Source organism: Lepisosteus platostomus, chromosome 6, assembly GCF_059453375.1.
Source record: "Lepisosteus platostomus isolate fLepPlt1 chromosome 6, fLepPlt1.hap1, whole genome shotgun sequence".
In the NCBI taxonomy this organism is placed as follows: Eukaryota; Metazoa; Chordata; class Actinopteri; order Semionotiformes; family Lepisosteidae; genus Lepisosteus; species Lepisosteus platostomus.
The window spans coordinates 67590000-67606869 of NC_142616.1; the positions used below are offsets into that span (position 1 = coordinate 67590000).

Consider the following 16870-nt stretch of genomic DNA (forward strand, 5'->3'; position numbering starts at 1 on the left):
TTACTCGCCTCATTAGTCTGACAGAGGGTCTCTGAATTTATATCATGCTGTTATCTGCTGCATTATGTCACAGCATTCAGCACTCGAAAACCTTGTTTTTAATTCTTCTAATTCTGTTATCACCTCTCCTTTCTTACTATAAAGTGTAAAGACGGTACATCATAATTATTTTCCATTATTCATTTTAATTGTTATTATTACATGATTATTAATAATGATAAACGTTTGCCATTTAAAATGCCGACACGAGCAGCGTCTGAAAGTGGGTCTAGGCAGAATTCATGGCGATCTGATCTAATATAGTGGGTTACATCCGAGAAGTGTTAGAAAAGAATGCATCTCGCAGAAATACAGCCGATAAAACAGTCTATGCAGAATACAAATAAAGTACTACATAGAACACAGCACAAAACAACAGACGCAGAATCTATATTATTGATGTATGCAATACAGTGGTGTTGCAGCCAATTCAGCAACTACCAGGAAGAACAGGTGACCTCAGTTACGCATTTATGTTATTTAAACTTTCTACGCAAAAAAAAGCTCCGAAACACCGGTCGCGGTGTCATCGGGGAACTGTAGTCTCGTTCCGTCTCCAGCTGTGCAGACAGACGGAGTTTCGCTTCTGGACTGCATCTCCCACAAGGCAGCTGGGACGCCCCGCCCCCTCCGTCATTGGGCGGCGCCGGTCCGTGACGTCACGAGCGGCCTGGGAGTCAGAATGAGTGAGCAAGGAAGCAGCTGGCGCGCCTGCCGCTTGAACTCGGGAGGAGAAAAACGCGATTGTGCTTAAAACAAAAAAAAAAGAAGTAGCGGAGCTTGTCTCGGGAAATTTGGTTTACGAAATCCTGCTGGCTGTCGGGCTGCCCGGGGGTGGGATTGCGTCGTGCGGTGTTGCCGACTGGAGCAGGCAGCTTGTTGACAGCAGGGGACGGAGCGGAGACGTGCGATTTGGGGAGGCAGCCGGGAGCGACTCTTCACCCCCGGGCTGGGGGCTATCTCAGGACGTGAGGAGAGGAGCATCTCCACCCGCTTCCCCGTTTAAGCCAGAAACAGAAGAAGACAGGACCGGACATCCCTGGCCTGGGAGAGCGGAGTCCCCGGAGCGCAGCGGGTGCCGACAGGCGCCCAGACGCGGGACATGTCGCGGTCAGCCGGCCGGGTCGCCACAGCTGCCCCGGGGGGCAGGTCGGGGTGCGGCCCCTCGCCCTGACGCGCCGCCTCTGCCCCGGGACGTGCTGCCCCGTCTGGGAAAGTGAAACGGTCTATTTCTTTTTTTTTTTGGGGGGGGGGACTCATCGGAACCGCGGGAGGCCGGCCAGGATGGACCGGGGTCATGGGTCCCGGCGCGGCCTGCAGTAACTCTCCGGCCACTGTGACCGACTGCGGAGAAGCAGGCTCACTTCAGACCTCCCTCTAACCCCCCCAGTTTCGTGGGAAGCGGACTTGGCGGCGCCCGGCGTGCGGCCGGACTCTCCCCCTGCGCGCCGCCATGGCGGACAGCGGCCTGGGGCGCATGGTGTCCCGGCCCGGGGAGGAGGCTGTCCTGGGCGCCGTGCTGCCGGCCTCCTCCCCGCACAACACCTCCCTGTCGGCCAGCCCGACCCCCGGGAGCGACTCCCGGGGCTGCGAGAACGGCGCCCTGATGGACAGCTTCGGCATCTTCCTGCAGGGCCTGCTGGGGGTGGTGGCGTTCAGCACGCTGATGTGTGAGTACGCAGCCCTGCGCACACGCCCGTCCCATGAAGCGATTCAGGGTCGAGTCAGCGACGGGGGTCTCGGCGGGGTCAGAGTGTTGCCCTGGCTCTGCCTGGGGACCCTGTCTGTCTCTCTCCCTCTCTGGACCACTCAAGTCAGCTTCCCCACACCTGGGGGCCAGGTGTGACAGGCCGGCAGGTATTGGCACCTGGAAATGGAGGAGAAAAGCCCTGCTTGGAGTAAAAGCAGTCCTGCTTGTGGTTCGAGCTGGGAAGGCCGGCCTGTCACATGTGCTGAGGGTCCATGCGTGGGGGGCGCGGGGGGGTCCGGTTCCTGTGCCGCAGGTGTGGATGAGCGCTGGCCGGCGGTGTCTCCAGTTGAGACCAGCAGGGGGCGGCGGCGTGGCGGTGCTGTCTTTCTCACCTGCTCTTCTCTTTCCCCGCAGTGAAGCGTTTCCGGGAGCCCAAGCACGAGAGGCGCCCCTGGAGGATCTGGTAAACCCCTCGCCTGCCCCAGACACCCTCTCCCGGGGGCGGGGGGCTTCCTGCTGGACGGGAGAGATGGTCCCCTGGTCCTCTCCCGTTTCTCTCTTTGTCTGGCACTCCCTCTCTCCCCTCTGCCTCTCATTTCATTCTCCCTCTCCCCTCTGCCTCCTGGTCGCCGTCTCTCTCTCTCCCTGCCCCTTCCTGCCCTGCTCCTGGGCCGGGCTGTGGAATTTCTCCAGCGCAGCGACTTGTGTGGGAATTTCTCTGCCTTTGGTCTGTATTTCCGGGGCTGTGCTGGGTGTGGAGGCGGGGCTGGTGATGCAGGGGGGCGGGGCTTGGCTGGCATGGGGGGTGTGGCTAGAGAATGTGGGGGAGTTGTTGGCTGTTGTGGGGGCGGGGCTCGGCTGGCCTGGGGGTGTGGCTAGAGGAGGTGGGGGAGTGGCTGGTGGGTGTGGGGGAGTGTCTAAGCCTGGGGTGGTGGTGGTCATCGGGCCCGGAGAGCTGAGTCCAGAGCTCCAGCCGCCAGTGCCTGTCCTGCCGGCTTGTTCCACCAGATGCAGTCTGGGGGGGGGTGGAAAGCAGCCCTTTCCCCCGGCCTTCTTCTTGGGTGATCCCAGGTGCAAGGGGAAAGTTTAGCCCAGGCCAGCTGACCTCACAGCGAGGGAGAGATGTTCAGCGCCGGCAGCGTCTCTCTGTGCCGAAGGAGGCTGGCTGCTGGTGTTTCGTGCTGCTGTGACCCCTGATGGTTTGTCCCGCCCCCCCCCACCCAGGTTCCTCGACACGTCCAAGCAGGCCATCGGCATGCTGTTCATCCACTTCGCCAACGTCTACCTGTCCGACCTGACGGAGGAGGACCCCTGCTCACTGTGAGTGTCGGCCCGTGTGTGGGGGGGGGGCTGGTTTCAGGCCTGTGTGCAGTGGGGGGGCAGGAGGGGCGGGGGCCGGTTTCGGGCCCGTGTGGGCTGGGCTAAGCTGAGCTGCCCTGTGGCCCCTGCAGGTACCTCATCAACTTCCTGCTGGACGCGTCTCTGGGCATGCTGGTGATCTACGCGGGCGTCCGCGCCGTGAGCGTGCTGGTGGAGTGGCGGCAGTGGGACTCTCTGCGGTTTGGGGAGTACGGTAAGCCCGGCGCCACCGCGGGGGGGCAGCCCCAGCTGAGGTCGCCGGTGGTCTTGGCTTCGCCTGACCGCTAGCAGCGAGCGGACGCGCTGTGTTTTCACGAAGCTGAAAAAGAGAGGTGGGGAATTGGACAGTCCGGAGTCTAGGAGTCTGAGCAGCTTCTCCAGTGGGAGATCTGTTGAGACGGTGCTGTTGCTCTCAGAGTCTGGAGTCTTTATTGTACCCCAAGCTACAGCGGTACGTTCGCCCCCAGAGCTCTCTCGGCAGGCTGGGGCTCCTGTCACCGGTTCTGAATCCGTGAGGATTTTACCTGCGGAGACCGCCCCGGATCTTGAGGTGTCCCGTGCCTGACTGGACCGGTGCGTGTGGTCCGATCGGGAATGGAGTAATGCCGGCGTCGCGTGAACGCAAGGCGGCCGCGTGTTTTCGGGCTGCCCGGAGAAAGCTGGCGCCTGGACCAGAGTTCCTGGAGTGCGGAGCAGGTTGTGGCAAACCGGGGTGACCACAATGTCGCAGCGTGGGGGCGCGCATGATGACCGACAGGGTGCGCCGTGATGTGAACGAGGTGTGGAACAGCTCTGTGCACGTGACTACAGAGAGGCGTTAAACGTGTAACAAACACCTGTCTGTGCACGACCGTCTGCAGGTCGATTAAACAGAGCTGTTAACGGGGGCGACATCGCCGTCACAGGACTGATTGTACAAGAGGCTGGGAGCCCATAAGCAGCGCCATCGCCTCGGCCTGGAGTTGTTTTCAGAGGTGGCGTCACTAATGCGTTTGACCACTAGGTGTCGCCCTTGCCTGTTAGAGTTGGCAGTTGTGAGAATCGGAGCCGACTTCTTGGTTAAAGGCTATGGGATATACATATGTATACAGTGTAAGCTGCTTTAAATAGATGTGTGAGCCAGATAAATTAGTGGATGTGCTTGCCAGTGTGTCGATTTGATCTCTTTCTTGAAAGATCCCAGGGATTCTGGCTTAACAACATGGCTGGGCAGCTTGTTCCAGACCCCCGCCACCCTTTGTGTAAAGAAGGGCCTCCTGTGTACCCACGGTTGCTCCGATGACATTCACTCAGCAGATTACAATCAGTGCAATCAGTGCTTTTCCCCTGCTGCTGTTTGAGGCAGCCCCCGGCCTTGTTAATCATTGTTGGTTATCTGCAGTTAAAGGCCAGTTGTTGCGGTTTTCCTAGCCTGTGGCCGTCAGTCCTGCAGTCTGGTGGGGGTTCAGGGTTTGTGCCCTTGGGCTGCAGGCGGTCAGCTGACAGGAGACCGAATTTTTGAAGAGGGCTGATGGTGTCGGCAGAAATAACAGTGTGCCACCTCCCCTGCTCTCTGGGCGTCACGCTGCGTGATCAGCCTGCCAGCGATGGAGGGACGGAGCTCCACTCCCCCTCCCGTCGGCGCTCCAGAATAACGCGGTGGCGCTATGGGCTGGGACGGGCTCACGGCTTCGCCAGCCTCTCGAATTGCTCACGGACCCCAGAGTCCATGTCCTTGGTGCGCGGCACACCCCAGCGTGTGAGGGTTTCCGTTCCGCTTGTGCTTTCAGCGATCGCGTTCGAACTCCTAAACCATCAAATAGAAGACGTTTACAGCACAGGATTAGCGCATCTCTTCACCTGCCTCTGATGCACTGCAGCCATGCTCTTTCCAGAGCTCTCCGGCTGTGGGGGGTTTAAAGAGATCTGGAAAGCCCGTAAGGCCGCAGTTGAGCACTTGTGGATCAGGGATCAGGGACCGGACGCCTGGTGGCAGGTGCTCACACCGTGTCCGTGTCTGCTCCCCTCTCTCCTTCCACCCCGTCAGTCCGGCTCGGGCTCAGCCTCCGGGAGAACTCTTTCCGGAGCTCTCCGGCTGTCACCGGTCCTACTGTCCAGCCTTGGAGCTGAGCTTCCCTGTTGCTCTTCCGACCCGCGCTCTCCGAGCGGAGCAGGCTGTGCGGGTGGGATCTGTGTTGCTGTTTAACTCCTGAGAGCCCCGGCACCCCCCTGCTCCCTCCGCCACAGAGCCGTGTGTCCGGAGAGGCTGGAGTCCAGGCTCCGAGCGCCTCTCCTGCTGCCCGAGGCTGGGCGTGAGTTTGAGAGTACGGCCGGGGAGGGGATCAGGTGTCACAGCTGAGGAAAGCTGAGACTCAGGCAGACGGGGGTGGAGAGGGGGAGATCGGGAGGGGGGGGAGTGGAGCGCGAGGGGGGCGCTCGGTCATTCTGCTGTTTCTGTCCTCCCGCTGAGTGACCGGACGAGATTAGCACACTTCCTCGTGGTCACAGGCCTCCGAGACGCGATCCCGGGGGCACGACGCACTCGCATGTCATGGTGTTAAAACAGGGCTGGGTGCGAGCCGGGCAGCAGTGGGGCGGAGCGTGGCGCTCATTCCTGCTGCCACGCGGCCCTCGAGACCAGCGTTCAGCTCTGGGCTGGAGTGCCGTCTGTGTGGAGTTTGCATGTTCTTCCCATTCCTTGTGGCTTGTGGAAAAAAACGCTGCTGGTCCTGGAGAGATGCCGCATCCCGAGTTCCAGTCAGTCCCATTACTGACGTCAGTGGCTTAATTAGGTCGTAAATTGTCCACCTTGATCATAAATGTCAAACCTTTGCCTGAGCGTCTGCGTCAGGCCCTGCATGGCGCACCACTTCAGGCTCCTGCTGGCCTGCTGGTCTTACAGCTGTCCAACCGCCGGAGCGAAAGGAACACAGGAGCTCGGGAAGAGAGAGCCCTGCGGCGAGGAGCTCCTGGAGCTGACTCGGCCTCCCGTTGTGCGGGAGGGGGGAAGGAGACTGTGTATGGAGTCCTGCGGAGTTTTCTTTCTCATCGGAGCATCTGAGCCACGTGAAGCTGGGAGGGTGTAATGCCACTGACGTTCGTGCTCTGCCCTTGTGAGGCCTTTAAACCCTTTTTATTTATTTTAAACTCCACATGGGGGTGAAGGTTGATGCAGAGACACAGTGCAGAGCTGCTTCGCGGTGAGAAGGGGAGGGGGACGTTTACATTTTTGCTTCCCTGTTTATACTGGGGCAGTTTCCCTAAGCCTGCCCCCTCGTTTACATTTTCCAGCGCAGCTCCTGCCTTCTGTCTGTGGTGAGAGAGAGAAGTTCTGTGTCTCTGTGTCGGTGTCTGGGTGTCCATTTTGTTTACCCAGGGTATTAACCCAGAGCTCTGGCCCTGGCCCAGGAGAGAGGGTATTAACCCAGAGCTCTGTCCCTGGCCCAGGAGAGAGGGTATTAACCCAGAGCTCTGTCCCTGGCCCAGGAGAGAGGGTATTAACCCAGAGCTCTGTCCCTGCCCCAGGGGAGAGGGTATTAATCCAGACCTCTGTCTCTGCCCCAGGAGAGCCCCTGCAGTGCAGTGCCTGGGTGGGCCAGTGTGCGCTCTACATCCTCATCATGATGTTTGAGAAGATCCTCATCATCCTCGTTCTCCTCATCCCGCAGTGGAAGAAGGTGCAGTTTCAACACTAGATTTCGGGGTGTGCGTGAGTGCGCTGCGAGTCTGGAGAGCGGGGTACGCTGTGAACTCTGGGGGGTGGGGTCTATCTGTCGTCTCGCACGAACGTGACAGTCTCTCCAGGCGGAAGCTGCGCCATCAGTCTTGCCATCGGGGAGCTGTAGCCAGCGCCTCTAATGAGGGAAAGAGCCTGTTCAGGATAGCAGAGTGTTGAATGGGTGTCGGACAGCTGTGCTGCTGCGCGAACCCCACATCTGGATTTTGGATGGGGGCTGCACGCTCACCCCCTGCCCTTTGCTTCCAGCTGGCCCTGCTGAACCCCATAGCCAACCCCCAGCTGGAGCTGGCCATCGTGATGCTGATCGTCCCCTTCTTCGTCAACGTGAGTCATCCCCGTCCTCGTCTCGCCGGGGCGCGTGGCCCCCCCCTCCTGCCCGGCACTGTTTTCTAGCTCCTTCCCAGAATACCCACGGTGCCTGTTCTGTGTGTGCGCGTGGGCAGGCGCTGATGTTCTGGGTGGTGGACAACTTCCTGATGAAGAAGGGGAGGACAAAAGCCAAGCTGGAGGAGAAGGAGGGAGCTGAGGACTCCAGGGGCAACAGCAAGATCCGATACCGGCGGGCGCACTCTCACGAGGAGTCCGAGTCCGAGGTGAGGGAGAGGAGGGGGGCACGCTTGCTCGAGGTGGGGGGGGGGGAGGGCGGGAGACCAGATGAATCGCAGGAAGGTATTCGGCACAACTCGTCCAGACGCACGAGAGGCGGGAGAGACGTTCTCCACAGCGGGGGCAGACTGTGTCACGGGTGTTTCCATGCGCACCTGCGAGTGGGCGTACGGGTGACTGCTCTTCTTTTTCTGTCCATCTCCCGGTCAGATCCTGATCTCCGCGGACGACGAGATGGACGACTCGGAGGGGGAGGAGGACCTCCGGAGGCTGACCAGCCTGAAGCCGGTCAAGAAGAAGAAACACCGGATGGGGCTTCCCGTCTGAGGGCCCCCGCCCCCTCCGCCCCACGTCGCCCTTGAGAAGAGGGGCGCAGACTGCAGGGTGTGCTCACCTTCATCACTGTTGATCTTCGCAAAAGCTGGCCAACTCTGGGGGGCGGAGTTTCTGAAAGCCGCCTGGTCTGAGGAACCAACCAGGACGGTAGCCACACCCACAGTCTGCCACTTTGCTCCAATCAGGGTAAGGGGGCGTGGTGATACACTAGCCAATGGGACGAAGAGGAGATCTGTGGGGCGGGGTCTGTATTGCCTCCCCGCTGCCCTGGAGAGCATTGTCACAGGGGCCTGAGACGGGCATCTTCCAAAAAGTAGTTTTTAATTCTAGTTGAGTCCCTCAGGTCGGGACTATGCATGTGCATTCTGGGTAGTTTTGAGGGATTCTTTCATTCCTAATTTTTAGTGCAGTGATTGTCACTCCTGGTCCTGCCCCGGAGAAATGTGGGGTCTTCTGGCTCTCCTCCCAGAGACCCAAGTGACATTATTGGGCGGACTGGGGACGTGACTGGTCTGCGCATTGCGTTTCCTGGCCTGTAGTCATGGACAAGTGCACCGTGAGACCTGCGAGGATGTGGCTCTTCAGCTCGTGCGCCGTCTGGAAAGTGCTGGAGCGGTTTGTTCAAAGTCTTGGGACGTTCCCCGCGTGCCTGCTGAAGACGTCGTGGGACGCTGGTGCTCACGAGCCTCAGGGGCGCGCTGTGGAGACCCGCTGTCCCACATGCTGCTGCTGAACACAAGCACAACTCGACTTCTCCCTTGTAAGACGGCGAACTGCTCCCGTAGCGGTCGTCTCCCCGTCCTGAGCCCCCTCTTGTCCTCGGCCTTCTCCCGGACCCTCGTCTGGCTCTGCGGGTGAAAGGGCAGAGGCGGACGCCTGGGGCAGGGGCTTGTGGGACGAGCGGTTCACCCTTGGGTGCTCCTGTGGTTTGGTACCTGTGAGGTTCCGGTTCTGGGCCCGCCCGCCCCGTGTTACTGTGAACGAGTCACGGAACGTCCTTGCCCTCCTCCCCTCTCCTGCGAGCCCGACCTGAGGTCCTGCTGTCAGCGCTGGCGCAGCCTTGGGGGAACCGGGGCCCTCCGTGTGCTGTCGGACTGCTGCTTTGAGAAAGTGTTGCCGGACGTTGGGTTTTTACGGTCATTGCAAACATGATGATGATTTAGAGCCAAGAGAGTATGCGTGCTCAGGGACAGATATTTAATATTTAAAAACCGTAGCTAGGCCGTGCCATCAGTGTGGTAGCAAGGCTGTTTCTGGAGCGCGCAGGCTTGGGGCTCTGGCCTGTGGAGGAGGGCTCACAGTGCCCGCGGTAGCAGTCCCTTGGCGATGAAGGCTGGTCCTGCTGGTACGCCACTCGACCCGGGAGGACGATGGCTTCTCCTTCGGTTGGCCGGTCCTGGAGCGGCGCTCCTGTGAGCAGGGAGTCGGAGCCCAGGCCTGTGTGACCCCCAGGGCCGGCTGAAGGATTAACGGGGAGCAGCGCGCGTGAACCCACTGCGCAGTTTGTGGGCCGAGCCTCTCCGGCGCTTCTGGGACAGCACCTCTGCGGGGAAGCGGTCGTTGGTGTCGCTCTCGGAGGGGGGAAGTGGGCTGTGGCGATGGCGGACACCCCCTGCGAGACCCCCTAGAGCAGAGCGGTTGTTCCTGTTTGACCAGCAGGAGGCGATGTTGCGTCCCAGTTCTTGGGCCCTTTCGGTGGAGCGACCCGGGGAGATGAGTGCGTTGTTCTGAAGCGACTCGTGTGATTAGTGATAAAAGGTCACGTGAGGGATTCTGTCCCGGAGAGCGGGCAGCTCGGTGCGGAGTCCCGTCTGCAGGGCCTGGTTCCTCAGTACTCCACTGCCACCTCTTGCACTCGCTTCCTAACTTCCTTTGTCATTTATTTCTAGATGATTCATTTGCCCACTGTGAAATGGTTTCCTCACCTACATTCCAGATCCTTCCTGTTTTGTGTGAGGAGGTCCCCTGGGGTCGAGGGGGGAGCCCCAGGGCTGGACAGTCCTTGCTGTCCTCTGTGTTTTGGAAGTGCGAAGCTGTGGTTCTGGAGAGATTGTGTACAGTATGGGCACTCTGTGTGCGGCGCTGCAAAATGTTTATGTATCTGTGCACGATGAGGGTACCTTTTGTTTGTGTGCGTCACGGGCAACAGTGGTTCACTGAAAGCCTCCTCCAGTGCCTTCGATGGTGATGGAAGGTTCGTTAACGCGGCCCGGTTGGGGTGAGAAGAAAGGTGGGAGGCTCTTTCGTTCACACTGATCGAGATCGTCAGGAGCTGATCCTCACCCCTCGGGCTCGCCCGCGCACCCCCACACTGACCGGCTGCCCTTCTCGGACCCCGGCGTGCAGGGCTGTTGGGGCTGACCGTGTGTGTGAAGGGCAGTGCCTGAAATTTAAGGAGACTGATGCCGTAGAATTGTTTCTGTGCGGAGGAAGCTAGACCGAGGGGAAAGAGCTGAATGTCCGAGATGAGCAGTATATATTTGGGAAGCTGGGCCCGGTAGGTACCTGTGGGCAGTGCCAGTACACACCAGTGGGCGTGGGCATTCCCAGTGCCCAGGATAGGGGAGCCACAGTGGGGGTGTGGAGAAGGAGCCGGGCTCTCGGTGTCAGTGGGCGTGCATTAACCATGATCCTCTGCTCTGCATGGCGGATTCCTTCCTCCGTCACTCGGCAGTTTCCACAGCGGATCTCGGAAGCTGGTGTGTCGCTTACAGTGGTTTACACCAGGTGGGGGAATGTTGCACTGGAGCAGAAAGCGTTGCAGGTCATTCCTTGATCGAACCCCATTCCTGCTCCGTGAGCGGTGTTCCTGTGCTCCCTGTTCCCTCTGTCCTTGAACCCCAGCGTGTGGGCTGGAGGGAGCAGCATGTCCCGTCTCCTGTGGGTGGGACAGCTGAAGGCAGCAGGACTGTCCCACGCGCGTCCACAAGGACTGGGTTAACCGCACGGACCCTGGAGGTTCTGAGCTGCTGTCGGGCCTCGGTCTGGGCTCTGGAGAAGACGGCCGGAAGGAGAGATCGTCGCACCTGGGCCTCCCTGAGGGAGTTCTGTCCGGGTCCGGGTCCAGTGGATCTTCTGCAGTCCAGCCCGGGAGGAGTCCAGGTTAAAACCGATTTCCTGTGTTGCATTTTAACATGAGGGCTATTGGGAGATCAATTCAAATGTCTTACTTATAGTACGATGTACTGACATTATATAAGCATTTACAATAAAGTTTATAAAGTAAAATGTACTCTTTTTATTTTCAGTGCGAAACTGGGATTGATCTGCTGGCTGTGGTTGAGCTAGGTGTGTCAAGTGTGTGAATTCAGAGGGAGTGTGAGAGGAGAGGGACAGCAGTGTCTCCAGTCCAGTCAGGTGTGTCAGTGTGTGAATTCAGGGGGAGTGTGAGAGGAGAGGGACAGCAGTGTCTCCAGTCCAGTCAGGAGTGTGTCAGTGTGTGAATTCAGGGGGAGTGTGAAAGGAGAGGGACAGCAGTGTCTCCAGTCCAGTCAGGTGTGTCAAGTGTGTGAATTCAGAGGGAGTGTGACAGGAGAGGGACAGCAGTGTCTCCAGTCCAGTGAGTGTGTGAATTCAGCGGGAGTGTGAGAGGAGAGGGACAGCAGTGTCTCCAGTCCAGTCAGGTGTGTCAGTGTGTGAATTCAGAGGGAGTGTGAGAGGAGAGGGACAGCAGTGTCTCCAGTCCAGTCAGGGGTGTCAGTGTGTGAATTCAGCGGGAGTGTGAGAGGAGAGGGACAGCAGTGTCTCCAGTCCAGTCAGGGGTGTGTGAGAGGAGAGGGACAGCAGTGTCTCCAGTCCAGTCAGGTGTGTCAAGTGTGTGAATTCAGGGGGAGTGTGACAGGAGAGGGACAGCAGTGTCTCCAGTCCAGTCAGTTGTCTCGTGTGTTTATGCTGGTGAAGTGCTTATTTTTAAAGTTGAAGAATAGCAGCCACACTAACTTGATCTGATAACGACAGCAGTGGTACCAGCAGCTATGGGCTGCTCTGCTTTCCTGTCTTTCAGACAAGCCCTGTCCTGCAGACGACAGTCCTCCACCCCCTGTGATTAAATGGGAGTTGGGGAGGGGGGGGGCGTCTCTTTAATTCTAATAGAGAGCGTGGGGAACCCCAGGACGTCCAGCAGGAACAGGTGCTGGAAAGGGCAGCAGTGAAACAGGACACCCAGGGTCTGTTTATGCCTCAGGCTCTCGTAACAATGACTCATGCTGGGAATTCTGCTGGCCTGCTTCCTCACGGACGACACAGCTCCTGCAGAATTCCAGCGAGAGTGTGTGCGTGTCGGCGCAGCGTCGGAGATCTGTGAGAGAGAGACAGTCTTTATTATCCCCGAGAGGGCACGTGTTGGTATACAGACGGACAGAGAAAAAACCACGACAGGAACAACAATATACACCCTTCTTTGCATAGAAAGTCCAGTGTTAAGTAAGGATACGGCTACAGGAATGAATGAGAACTTCAACCTGTTGGTTTTGGAGTTGGGGAGCCAGTATCTGGGTTCTGATGGGAGTAACTGGACATTATTGAACAAGGGGTGTGAAGGATCGTCACAGATGGATTCTGCTTTATGTAAAACACATGCATGATGGTGGACGGGGCAGGAAGATCAGCACCAATGACCTTCGGAGATACAGTATGTGGGTTTGAATTCACAGCACAGACCACAACAGTCACCCCCAGCCACTGCCTAAAGGGTTAAATCCTTCTGCCTGCTGTTTCTAAATCCACGCTGCCCTTTCCCATGAAGCTGTGGCGGACGTGCTGGGCGGCCGAGCGCCTGCAGATGGGCTTTGTGTCTGTGGGGCTGTCGAGATTAGGATCTCAGTGCTCTAGCTTGGTGACCCTCCTTTCTCAGCAGTGACCCAATCAAGACCCCCCACCTGCTGGTCCGGTCAGACCCTCCCGTTCACCTGCTCCCTGCTGTGCGTCTGAAAGGGGGTCCCCCCGACTCATCTTGGGGTGTCAGCCTGCTCCTGGGGTTCCGGGGGATTGGCAGATGCTGGGGAGTTTGCTGTAGTTCTTGTGTTCCGGGCTCCTCTCGGACCAGGAGGTGATGTCGCTGCTCAGGACCAGGGGTGTCCAGAACAGGACTGGCCCAACTGGCCCCCCTGGGTGTTTCATTCAATTACCTGACGTACCGGGAGCTGTAATAGAGCTAACGAGCTGCTGGAGCAGTTGTGTGGGAAGTGTGGGGTTTTATTTCATCCATCCCTTTTCTAACCGGCTCTAGTGAATTCTCTGCCGGTGTCGCGGAGCACTAGGATCCTGCGAGCGCTGAGGATGGCCCCCGCAGGAGAATCGGGCTGTGGGAAACGGCGCAAGCACACACACAGGACCATGAGGGGGCAAAGCGGAGATCTCCTGTCTTCTAAGAGTGAGCTGGTGGTGTTTTTTCTCGCCGGAAACACAAAGGGGGCTGGAGAGAATGAGAGGGACAGGGGGACGCCGTCCTCGGCAGCTGTCCAGAGGCCGGTCTCGGCGCAGCTCGTCAGATCTAATAATACCCTCTTACAGCACGGGGGCAGGGCAGGGGGAGACTGACTCATCCTCTGGGCCACGATAAAAGGAGGAGTGAGAGCGGCGCTGTCAGTCGTCAGTCGGCAGTCGGACTCGGCTCTGCGATCAGCACACATGTCCCAGGTACGCAATGCGGGGTCTCCCCGGTGTTCACGGGGGGCGTCAGCTTTTGTTTCGGGTGGGCTGCTGTTACTCCCACAGCGAGCACAGGAACTGAGCGACGGGTGGCGACTGCGCGCAGGAGAGCTGAGACGCGACCGGAGGACTCGCACTTAAATTTAGATCATCGCTGTTCCTTCCTGAGAGCTACTAGACAGATGGTAACGATGCTCCCTGTGGGTGAAGTCATGTGCCAGGAGGCTAATGTGGTATGTGTACAGAGCTATAGAAGCTGGCTGGCAATGCCCAGTGATGGAGGTGTATCAGTGTCTGGGGAGGAGGTGCCAGGTGATGCCCAGTGGTACAGGTGTATCAGTGTCGGGGGAGGAGGTGCCAGTGATGCCCAGTGGTACAGGTGTATCAGTGTCTGGGGAGGAGGTGCCAGTGATGCCCAGTGATACAGGTGTATCAGTGTCAGGGGAGGAGGTGCCAGGTGATGCCCAGTGGTACAGGTGTATCAGTGTCTGGGGAGGAGGTGCCAGTGATGCCCAGTGATACAGGTGTATCAGTGTCAGGGGAGGAGGTGCCAGGTGATGCCCAGTGGTACAGGTGTATCAGTGTCTGGGGAGGAGGCACCAGTGATGCCCAGTGGTACAGGTGTATCAGTGTCTGGGGAGGAGGTGCCAGTGATGCCCAGTGATACAGGTGTATCAGTGTCTGGGGAGGAGGTGCCAGTGATGCCCAGTGATACAGGTGTATCAGTGTCTGGGGAGGAGGTGCCAGGTGATGCCCAGTGATACAGGTGTCTGTCTCAGGAGAAGAGGTGTGTTTTTGTATTGGCAGTAATAAACACTGCTGGTGGTGACGGGTTTGCATGGGGGTACAGAGGACACTGGGGTCCGCGGGTAAACTGGTTCTCTCTTCTGCACTGGGTCTGCCGTCACTGGGCCATCTGGCGCAGCGAGCTGCGGTGTACCTCGGAGGGAAAGGCACTGCAAAGGAGCACACCTGTCCTACAGTGAGCTCTGGCCTGGAAGCAGACTGCAGGGGCTGGGAAGTGGGGGGCCAGGCGCTCCCCCAGGACGGAGGGGCGCAGGTGCAGTGGGGTAACCCGGCCGTGTGGGTGGTCTCGCCCCCCCAGCCCGAGGAAGTGAAGAAGAAGAAGCGGCCGGCAATGAAGGAGGAGGACCTGAAGGGGGCGCGGAGCAAGCTGGGGCTGAAGGGGGAGGTCAAGTCCAAGACCTACGAGGTGATGATGGAGTGCGGTGAGTGTCACGGGGCGGCCCAGCGGGGGGTGGAGGGGGTCTCCCTGCGGCCCGTGGAGCTCCAGGGCGAGACTGACATTCATTTCTATATAGCGCACTAGGACGAAGGTTATAAACCCCCTAGTTCACATGAGGCAAGGCTCTCTCTCTATATGCATGGGTTCCAAGGACTTACCATTCCAAACATTGAAAGGTTCGGGGAAGGACAGTGACGCTGTACAGCAGGCAGCAGGCTCAGAGGAGGAGGAGGAGAGGGGAGAGAGACAGGCAGCAGTGTGGGAAAGCGCCGCAGGCTGGGCCAGCCCTCAGGCCCAGCTGCTCATTCCTCAGAGCCTCTGAATTTCCACTCCTTCTATAGGGAGAGAGAGCCGGTCCTCCCCAGGACACTGTCCCAGGCTGCTCGTGACGGGGCTCGCTGACGCCCTCTGGCTGCTCTCCCAGCCTGCTGCGCCACGGCGCTCGCGCGGGGGACAGGGGTGAGCCTGCAGGCTGGCACGGCCCGGAGTTTGCCGGTGTTCCTGTAGGACACGGGCTGCCGTGGCCCCTGTGAAATTCCACTTCTGTTTTGGTGCTGTCGCAGTTCTCCACAGCCCCGAAACCCCCCCGCCGGGCCACAGCCTGGGCGCCAAGGGATCTCGGGGGCAGGGACTGACTCAGTCTGCCAGCACCCACTAGGGGGCGCACAAGTGACGAGGCCCTGCGGGGTGGGTGCGGCAGGAACAGGGACACAGGATCTCACAGAGGAGCCAGGACGGGACGCAGCTGTGGCAGACAGAGCCCCAGCGGATGTTTTTCAGCTCGGACTCTCCTCTGCTCTCCCTTGCCTCCTTGCCATGCTCCTGGTTCAAGACCAGCAGAGCCTGAAACTGGGGGAGATGGAGTCTCTATTTGCGGGGAAGGGAGAGCAGAGGGGTCACCACACAGCTCCTGCTTCGCTCGGGGTCAAGGGTCACGGAAGCCTCATCCCCCCCGCTGTCGAGCTGGGAAGAGGGTCGAGCTGCCCTGCCCGCCTGGTTACCCGTTCACACCGATCGCTGAGCGACGGAGAGCGGAGGCTGGCACGGGCGCGGCCTCCTGACTGCGCCGACCGCTGTCGTTTCAGAGCGAGCGGGCAAGGCGGCGCCTTCCGTGTTCAGCGGCGTGCGGACGGGAACGGAGACCGTGTTCGACAAGCCGAAGGAGCAGCCGCCCAAGAGCGTCTTCGGGAAGTAGGGGGCCGCCGGGCGCCCCGCACCCCGCGCCAGCGGCCCCTCCCTGCCTTCGGACCCGCGCCGGCCCGTCTCTCCGCCCCGGGGGGTGTGACTGAGCCGCCAGCTCCTCCTGCCGCGCCCCTGCGCGGGTTCGAATGAGCTGGCCGTCACACAGCCGCTTCCCAGTTGATTCCTGACGTGTGCCGGAGAGGAGCGGGGCAGGAGAGCAGGCCAGGCTTTTGGGAAAACTCCGTCTGCCCTGGGGTCCGTTCTGCTGCGTGACTAGAATTGCAAAAATGATCAGATTGCTGGGTTTTTCCCGAATAATACGGACAACCCTTGCTTGGGGCAAAAAGCTTTGAACATCTGCTGGCGGCAGAGTCACCCCAGCCTGACGCAGAGACGGTGTGCGCCTGTCGGCGTGAATCCAGACCTCCGCTCGTGTGCGGATCTGTTGCGCTGCAGATCTCATCCTCTCTGTCCTCATCAAGATGCTCCCTTTGTGAATAAACGAGTTTTCGGAAACCGCAGGCTCTGGGTTCTTCTGTGCTGGTCAGAGTGGTGTTCGCTGCACTTGTCCGGACAGACGCGCGCCCCGGCCTGGGCCAGGAGGCAGGGAGAGCTCTGGGCTCCGGGCGCAGGGAACTGACAGGCTGGGGTTCTGGTCCCGGGTCCGAGGCTCATCAGCCCGGGGAGGGAGAGGGAGGGTGGCGAGGTCAGGGGTCAGAGGACATCCTGCTTGTGTGTGGGGTGACCAGTGTGGCACCTCCCTGGACTCGGGGTAGTGTGACTGGGGGGAGGTGGGAGAGCTGAACACTGAAGGGGTGACTCGGGGCCCCCAGTTCTCTGAGTGCCCCCCCTAATGCAAGAGCGAACCCCAGGGGTGAGACTCCCATCTACTCAGGCCCGAGAGGCTCAATCAGCCGCTGGAGATCGGCTGAAAGCCCCTGCGGTCTGTCTTGCCGACACATAAATAGCGGAAGGGTCTGTTCCTGGAACCTGGCTTAATTTCCTGTTGACGGTCGGGCTGATCGGCAGCGTTGCACAAGGGCAC

At 59.5% G+C, this 16870-nt stretch overlaps 2 protein-coding genes across 6 annotated transcripts; both read left to right on the forward strand.

Moving 5' to 3' along the window:
- Positions 1–625: 625 nt before the first annotated feature.
- Positions 626–10976, forward strand: stimate (STIM activating enhance). The gene is made up of 8 exons (XM_088637193.1): positions 626–1709; positions 2144–2192; positions 2954–3049; positions 3181–3302; positions 6632–6744; positions 7053–7130; positions 7250–7399; positions 7623–10976. Exons 1-8 carry the CDS (start codon positions 1493–1495, stop codon positions 7737–7739), a joined length of 942 nt encoding a protein of 313 aa, XP_088493319.1. The 5' UTR covers positions 626–1492; the 3' UTR covers positions 7740–10976.
- Positions 10977–13005: 2029 nt separating this feature from the next.
- On the forward strand, positions 13006–16341 carry mustn1b (musculoskeletal, embryonic nuclear protein 1b). Of its 5 annotated transcripts, XM_088637195.1 has the most exons (4): positions 13006–13119; positions 13260–13385; positions 14503–14610; positions 15729–16341. In XM_088637195.1, the coding sequence occupies exons 1-4, from the start codon at positions 13026–13028 to the stop codon at positions 15836–15838; spliced, it is 438 nt and encodes a 145-aa protein (XP_088493321.1). In that variant the 5' UTR covers positions 13006–13025; the 3' UTR covers positions 15839–16341. The 5 variants fall into 5 exon arrangements, with proteins under 5 accessions (XP_088493321.1, XP_088493323.1, XP_088493325.1 ...); XM_088637197.1 differs by lacking the exon at positions 13006–13119 and having other exon boundaries at positions 13241–13385; XM_088637199.1 differs by lacking the exon at positions 13006–13119 and having other exon boundaries at positions 13242–13385; positions 14503–14626.
- The last annotated feature ends 529 nt before the right edge of the window (positions 16342–16870 follow it).